The 8,094-nt window shown below is 41.3% G+C and overlaps 1 protein-coding gene across 7 annotated transcripts in view; it reads right to left on the bottom strand.

The window, feature by feature from the left end:
- LOC106566616 (serine/threonine-protein kinase WNK2) overlaps positions 1 to 6,656 on the bottom strand; it is an 86,922-nt gene extending 80,266 nt beyond the window's left edge. For all 7 annotated transcript variants that reach the window (XM_014134798.3, XM_014134807.3, XM_014134804.3 and 4 more), the window contains exons 1-2: positions 6,382 to 6,656; positions 97 to 888 (exon numbers count right to left, since the gene is read on the bottom strand). In XM_014134798.3, coding sequence (XP_013990273.2) covers positions 97 to 732 — 636 coding nt within the window. In that variant the 5' untranslated portion in view covers positions 733 to 888; positions 6,382 to 6,656. The remainder of the gene's footprint in view (positions 1 to 96; positions 889 to 6,381) is intronic.
- Positions 6,657 to 8,094: the final 1,438 nt, after the last annotated feature.

The raw sequence follows: 8,094 nt of genomic DNA on the forward strand, positions 1-8,094 counted from the left end.
AAATAGGTCTTCATAGTCACAACTGCAGTGAAGTGCTTGAGCATCAGGACACTTTATGGGCAAAAAAATATATATAAAAACGGTACAGCATCTTACCTGAAGTTCACACCAGGCAACTTCCACCCAGGTGTCGGTATCCAGACCTTTATAAACAGTCTTGAAGGACCCTCTCCCGAGCTCGATATCGAACTTGAGAAACCGTCCCCCAGGGGACGTGGAAACAGCTTTCATCTCAGCCTCTTCCTCGTTCTCCTCGCTAGCAGTTCTGACAGTGTTTTTACTGCCGTCGGTGGATGTAACATTCAATTTATCCACAGCTTTCTCCTTTTCATCAGCACTGGCACCCTCTGTGGCGCCGTCTTTCTTCCCCCCATGACTCTCGGGAGTGGAACTCTCCTGTGGCCCCAACCGAGCCCCCCGTGTCCTGTCAACTATCGTGCGCAGGCTTACGTTGAGGATTTTACTCCTGTTGTCACATTCTGGCACCTCAAAGGCCTGCTCATCAGAGTCTGAGAACCACAAACTTCTCCTGATGAATCTTTGGCGCACGATCCGCTGATAATTCGATGGAGGATATGCACTAGGGTCACTCCCACCTCTCACGACCGTCGAAGTGTCCATATTAGTGACGTTTCCGTCTCTGATAGTCTCATACATATTTATGTTGAGTTCACATTGCGAATTGGGAAGAGATGGGTATTTAAATCCATCGGGCTCAGCACCCGATTCCATGGCGATTTAATTGTTGAATCACTGACTTTTCCAGATGATTACCATGGCTATTCCCGACGTGAAGATGGAGTGGGGGCCGAATATCTGCAGCGCACGCCCGGTGACAATTCTTCAGCATCGGGGTATCAACGGAACGATGTCAGCGTGCACATCAATCTAAAACAGAAGCAAAAAAAAAACAAAAAAATAAAAAAAGTGTTGAAAGATTTAAAAGGAGTGGAAGCCAAAAGCATTAACATGGACTTGCAAGGTTTATTTCTCAAAATATATAGCTAGATCTAAACCAAATGTTGTTTTCTGCTTCCTGGCTCAGTCATACAGACATAGGAATAACTAGCAAAAGTTTGAGAAATTAAAATGCCAGAGAGGAAAGATGACACTGAAAAACAAATGGTTGTAAAAGCTGGCTGAAAGGATGTATCTAGCCAGATAGCTATTTAATGAATGTAAACTACAGCATTTAGCAGGTGAACATAAAATAAAGAGCTAGCTAGCTAGATAAACAACCTGGAGATAGGGGTACACGTAACATGGTAGACAAATCTGGGACACTACAATTAGTATAATATGTTACATATTCAAATTTGTGGCTGTCCATCATCCATTTCGTATGATGTTACGAATTACAATTCTTCTTATATGGTACAAATTGCAATTCATACAATATGTTAAGAATTTGCAATATGTATGATCTAATACAAATTAAAACATTGTGGCTAACTTTAGCTGGGTGGCTAACTAGCGGTTATAGTTAAAGGGTTAAGGGACGGTCTAGTAGTTGCAAAGTATCAACAAAAAAAGTTAAGTAGTTGCAAGCTGCAAATTAGCAAACATTCTAAAGTAGTCTGACCACATTTACATGCACACCAATATCACATTATTATACTCAAGTATTTACAATACCTCAAAAAAAGCTTATTCCGGTTATGAGAAACCCGGATAAGATGCCTGGGATATGCTGATCTAAGACGGGATACTGTGGCATATAAACATCTTATCCCGTTTACTGTTGTTTTTAAAGGTCTGCACAGGCTCAGTTTCCCATATCATGGGGTGTTGTGTGAAGTCCATAATTTGCCTATTAGAATTAATTTACATTACGTTTCTGCTTATCATTTTTTACATGTCGTATGCTATATTATAATTTCCGACATTTGGTAGGCCATTTGTTTGTCAACTATAGTTTGATACATGCAGCTACTCTGTCATAACTTCTTGCCCCAGAAGACTAAATAAAGTGCTCACCAGAATAAGGTCTTAAGTCAATAGAATGAATGCATTAGTAATCTTGTTATCACTGGTAAAATTGTCTGTTTTGTTTAGGGACCAGGGAGAAAAATGGCAGTAACTCCAAAACAGTGGTAAGATTAGTCCTGTGCAAAACGTCAGTGTCACTGGTTAAGGAAATTAAAATCTGTGAAAAACGACAACACGTTTCTGATAAGACCTCAGTTTGTCTTGGGTGCATATTTTGATTGGTTGAAAACACACAAGAAAGTATTCAGACCCCTTGGCTTTTTCCACATTGTTACGTTGCAGCATTATTCTACAATGGATTAAATACACGTTTTTCCTTCTTAATTTACACACATAACGGCAAAGCAAAAACAGGTTGACATTTTTGCTAATTTATTACAAATATAAAAAACAAATGAAATACCTTATATACATAACTATTCAGACCCTTTGCTATGGAGACTTGAAATTAAGCTCTGGTGCATCCTGTTTCCATTGATCATCCTTGAGCTGTTTCTACAACTTGAGTGGAGTCCACCTGTGGTAAATTCAATTGATTGGACATGATTTGGAGAGGCTCACACCTGTCGACACAAGGTCCCACAGTTGACAGTGCATTTCAGAACAAAAACCAAGCCACGAGGTCGAAGGAGTTGTCCGTAGAGCTCCGAGACAGGATTGTGTCAAAGGAAAATATCTGGGGAAGGGTACCAAAACATAACTGCAGCACTGAAGGTCCCCAAGATCAGTGGCCTCCATCATTCTTAAATGGAAGAAGTTTGGAACAACCAAGACTCTTCCTTCAGCTGGCCACCCAGCCAAACTGAGCAATCGGGGGAGAAGGGCCTTGGTCAGGGAGGTGACCAAGAACCCGATGGTCAGTCTGACAGAGCTCTAGAGTCCCTCTGGGGAGAACCTTCCAGAAGGACAAGCATCCTTGAAGCACTCCACCAATCAGGCCTTTATGGTAGAGTGGCCAGACGGAAGCCACATAACTACATGCAGGCTGTTTTCCCAAAAAGGCACCTAAAGGACTCTGAGAACATGAGAAACAAGATCCTCTGGTCTGATGAAACCAAGATTTTACTCTTTGGTCTGAATGCCAAGCGTCACATCTGGAGGAAACCTGGCACCATCCCTACAGTGAAGCATGGTGGTGGCAGCACCATGCTGTGGGGATGTTTTTCAGAGGCAGGGAAACTAGTCAGGATCGAGGGAAAAATGAACAGAGCAAAGTACTTAGAGATCCTTGATGAAAACCGTCACCAGAGCACTCAGGACCTCAGACTGGGGCAAAGGTTCACCTTCCAACAGGACAATGACCCTGGAGAGAGAAGAAAAAAAAAAAAAAAAAAAAAAAGCTGTGCTCCCCATCCAACCTAACAGAGTTTGAGAGGATCTGCAGAGAAGGGGAGAAACTCCCCAAATACAGGTGTGCCAAGCCTGTAGCATCATACCCGCGAAGAATCGAGGTTGTAGTCGCTGCTTCAAAAAGTATTGAGTAAATGTTTTGTTATACATTTGCAACATTTTCTATACCCGTTTTTGCTTTGTCATTATGGGGTATTGTGTGTAGATTGTTTCTCATCAATTTATACCTTTTAGAATAAAGCTGTAACATAACAAAAATTTGGAAAAAGTCAAGGCGTCTGAATAATTTCCGAATGCACTGTACATACCAGACACATTCAAGGGTTTCTTTATTTTTTACGTTGTAGAATAATAGTTAAGACAAACTATAAAATCATGTAGTAACCAAGTGTTGGAACGCCAAGAGTGTGCAAAGCTCTCAACCAGCTTCATGAGGTACTCACCTGGAATGCATTTCAATTAACAGGTGTGCCTTGTTAAAAGTTAATTTCTGGAATTCCTTGAGCCAAATCAGTTGTGTTGTGACAAGGTAGAGGTGGTATACAGAAGATATCCTTATTTGGTAAAAGACCAAGTCCATATTATGGCAAGAACAGCTCAAATAAGCAAAAGGACAGTCCATTATTACTTTAAGACATGAAGGTCAGTCAATCCAGAACATTAAGAACTTTGGAAGTTTCTTCAAGTGCAGTCGCAAAAACCATCAAGCACTACAATGAAACTGGCTCTCATGAGGACCACCACAGGAAATGAAGACCCAGAGTTACTTATGTTGCAGAGAATAAGTTCATTCGAGTTACCAGCCTCAGAAATTGCAGCACAAATAAATGCCTCAAAGTTCAATTAACACAGATCAACATCAACTGTTCAGAGGAGACTGCGTGAAACAGGCCTTCATGATCAAATTGCTGCAAAGTAACCATCACTAAAGGACACCAATAAGAGACTTGCTTGTGCCAAGAAACACGAGCAATGGACATTAGACTGGTAGAAATCGGTCCTTTGGTCTCAGTCCAAACTTGATATTTTGGTTCCAACCGCCATGTCTTTCTGAGACGCAGAGTAGGTGAACGGATGATCTCCGCATGTGTGGTTCCCACCATGAAGCATGGAGGTGGTGTGATGGTGCTTTGCTGGTGACAGTGTTATTTAGAATTCGAGGCACACTTAACCAGCATGGCTACCACAGCAATACACCAGCTCATCTGGTTTGCGCTTAGTAGGACTATCATTTGTTTTTCAACAGGACAATGACCCAACACACCTCCAGGCTGTGTAAGGGCTATTTGGGAGAGTGATGGAATGCTGCATCAGATGACTTAGCCTTCACAATCACCCGACCTCAACCCAATTGAGATGGTTTGGGATGACTTGGCCCGCAGAGTGAAGGAAAAGCAGCCAAGCGCTCAGCATATGTGGGAACTACTTCAAGACTGTTGGAAAAGCATTCGAGGTGAAGTTGGTTGAGAGAATGCCAAGAGTGTGCAAAGCTGTCATCAAGGCAAAGGGTGGCTACTTTGATTAATCTAAAATATATTTAGATTTGTTTAACACTTTTTTGGTTGCTTCATGATTCCATGTGTTATTTCATAGCTTTGATGTCTTCACTATTATATGTCCAAACTTGACTGGTACTATACACAAAAGTACATGTAGACAAAAGTATGTGGACACCCACAACGCTCTGGGGCTGTTTTTCATGGTTAGGGAAATCTTAACGCTACAGCATACAATGGCATTCTAGACGATTCTGTGCTTTCAACTTTGTGGCAACAGTTTGGTAAAGCTCTTTCCTGTTTAAGCATGACAATGCACCCATGCACAAAGCGAGGTCCATACAGAAATGGTTTGTCGAGATCGGTGTGGAAGAACTTGACTGGCCTGCACAGAGCCCTGACCTCAACCCCATCGTACACCTTTGGGATGAATTGGAACGCTGACTGCGGGCCAGGCCTAATCACCCAACATCAGTGCCTGACCTCACTAATGCTCGTGGCTGAATGGAAGCAAGTCATCGCAGCAATGTTCCAATATCTAGTAGAAAGCCTTCCCAGAAGAGTGAAGGTTGTTATTGCAGCAAGGGGGGGGGGGGGGAACTTCATATTAATGTTCATTATTTTGGAATGAGATGGTCAATGAGCAGGTGTCCACATACTTCTGGTCATGTGGTGTACTGTCTGCTTGCATAACAGTGTCAAAGATAAACACATTACACACACATTCGTTCAAGAGACGCTGAAAGAAATTACTCCACTCCTGTAGAAACAAAATTAACTTGTTGTATAATTTCACTGCAAGAAATGCATAGTTGTGCAGGAATTATTATTACATGTGAGAGGTTGTAGTCCTACAGTCAGTGTTCATATTTCAGTTACTATTCTATTTAACCCATATTAACTTAAATGAGGAATATTCTGTTTATTCATGGATAGAGGAGATTCAGACACCCAACCTTTGGGATTTTTACATTACATTACGTTGATGCTAGACATTGGTTATAGGCCCACCAGTTCAACCACCCTTCCTTTCATTTTTTGGTCTTAAGTAACCTATCTTATGTAACCATACCAAACACCACATCATACAAATTGAGTGTTCAGGGTTTTCGTTTACCATGTTACGTGTAGTCTTAGAGACCAGGCTGAAATAAAATGTAGCCTGATAAGATTCACATCAGCAAGAGCTTGTGAAATAATTGACAATGTGATCTAGTTAGGTAGCTACCCGTTGAGAAAACATAACACCCACTGAAAATGTAAATACATTAGTGGTAATTTGTTTGGAGCCTAACGTAACTCGTTTGAACAGGCAAGGAAGCTGGCTGATGATGCTAGCTAGCCGACTGATGCTAGCTCCAAATGAAACAACGTTGAACCCAATGACAGTATATAGGAAGGTTGAACCACGACGAGACAGCAAAACGAGAACAGTTTATCCGTCTAACCATAATTGCTTATTTTCGTTCCATATAGCTGTTAAGTCCAAGCTGTAAATAATTATAAACGAGAATACTGTAGCCAATTCGGACGGAATGTCACCAACCTTGCTTCCCGGCCTCGACTCATCCGATGTGGGAAATACGCGTGCGGTTTATCTTTCTGCAGGTTACCTGCGCGAGTGTCTGTCATACGACTTTCAGAGGCGATGAATCTTCAAGAGTTGTAATGCTGGTGTCCGGGTAAATTTCCTCAGTATTTAACTTGAAACGTTAATAGGTCGTCAGTGTTTTCCATCACAAAATAAATCAGCCCGGTAAATGCAACTACTGTCTACTGCTGCGAGGTCCCCTTTTTACAGGTTCCACGCCCATAGTAATGACTGGAGGGCCACCCAATTAAAGCGCACGTTCAGCTTGCGACAACAGAGGAGGCGATACGTGTTGACCCAGCCCATTTGCTTCGTCCACTAGTGAAACGGTATATCCCGCAACAACAACAACAAAAATACCTACATTGGCTATTGCAGTTGTTCAAAAACGCTACTTCTTTAGATGTTTTTATTTTATTTAACCATTATTTTACCAGGTAAGTTGACTGAGAAGACATTCTCATTTACAGCAACGACCTGGGGAATAGTTTCAGGGGCGAGGAGGGGGGATGAATGAGCCTATCGTAAACTGGGTATGATTAGGTGACCGTGACGGTAGGAGGCTCAGATTGGGAATTTAGCCAGGACACCTGGGTTAACACACCTACTCTTACGATAAGTGCCATGGGATCTTTAGTGACCACAGAGAGTCAGGACACAGGTTTAACGTCCCATCTGAAAGACTGATCACATGGTATTCAATTTATTTTGAGCTGTATGGGCAGGAGACTTCATTTTATTAAAGACAGCTAGTAGCTATTTCCTATGAAATGATCTGGTCTACATCTCTCTCTCTCTCTCTCTCTGTGTGTGTGTGTGTGTGTGTGTGTGTGTGTGAGTGAGAGAGAGACCTTAATAGAAAATGACTTAAGTAATAGTGAAAGTCACCCAGTAAAATACTACTTGAGTAAAAGTCTAAAAGTATCTGGTTCTAAATGTACTTCAGTACAGTGGTGGAAAAGTTACTAAATTGTCATACTTGAGTAAAAGTTCAAAGTAAATGTAGACGAGATCAGAGGTAGTAAGGACGACAACACATTATATTGATAATGGCGTGAATATGACCATACTGCTGTCCTGCCTGAGCATTCAAAATGTAAAGAGTACTTTTGGGTGTCAGGGATGTATGGGAGTGAAAAATACATATTTTATTTAGGAATGTAGTGGAGTAAAAGTGTGTGTGAGAGTGAGAGAGAGAGAGAGAGAGAGAGAGAGAGAGAGAAGAGAGAGAGAACAGCAAAATGCAAAAAAAACAGTCTCCCATAGCCTTCCTTGAGTCACCACTTCTCTCTTGAGTCAACTGACTGACAGAACTGTGAATAGGATGAAAGATTAATTATGAAATCTGATTACCCTAATCCATATAATAAGTGATGTTCTTTTGTAAAACTGTGAGTCCCTCCCAGCATCGAAGCTAAATGAAATGTACACCTTATCATTCCTTGGCTTGGTGTTGGCTCAAGATAACTACAAAGAAAATAGATTACTGTAGATGCATCACCACCACACACAGGGAACCTCAAACTCCAGATTGTAAATTTAAAAAAAAAACAAGAGAGGATCAAACAGACATGTATATATTGAATATGCATACTTGAAAACAAACATGGTTGAAAACAGTCTTCTATTAAGTTTTCTAGACAGTCTTTACATAATCTACTCTTCTGG

The sequence above is a fragment of the Salmo salar genome, chromosome 13 (assembly GCF_965601325.2).
Source record: "Salmo salar chromosome 13, fSalSal1, whole genome shotgun sequence".
Lineage (NCBI taxonomy): Eukaryota > Metazoa > Chordata > Actinopteri > Salmoniformes > Salmonidae > Salmo > Salmo salar.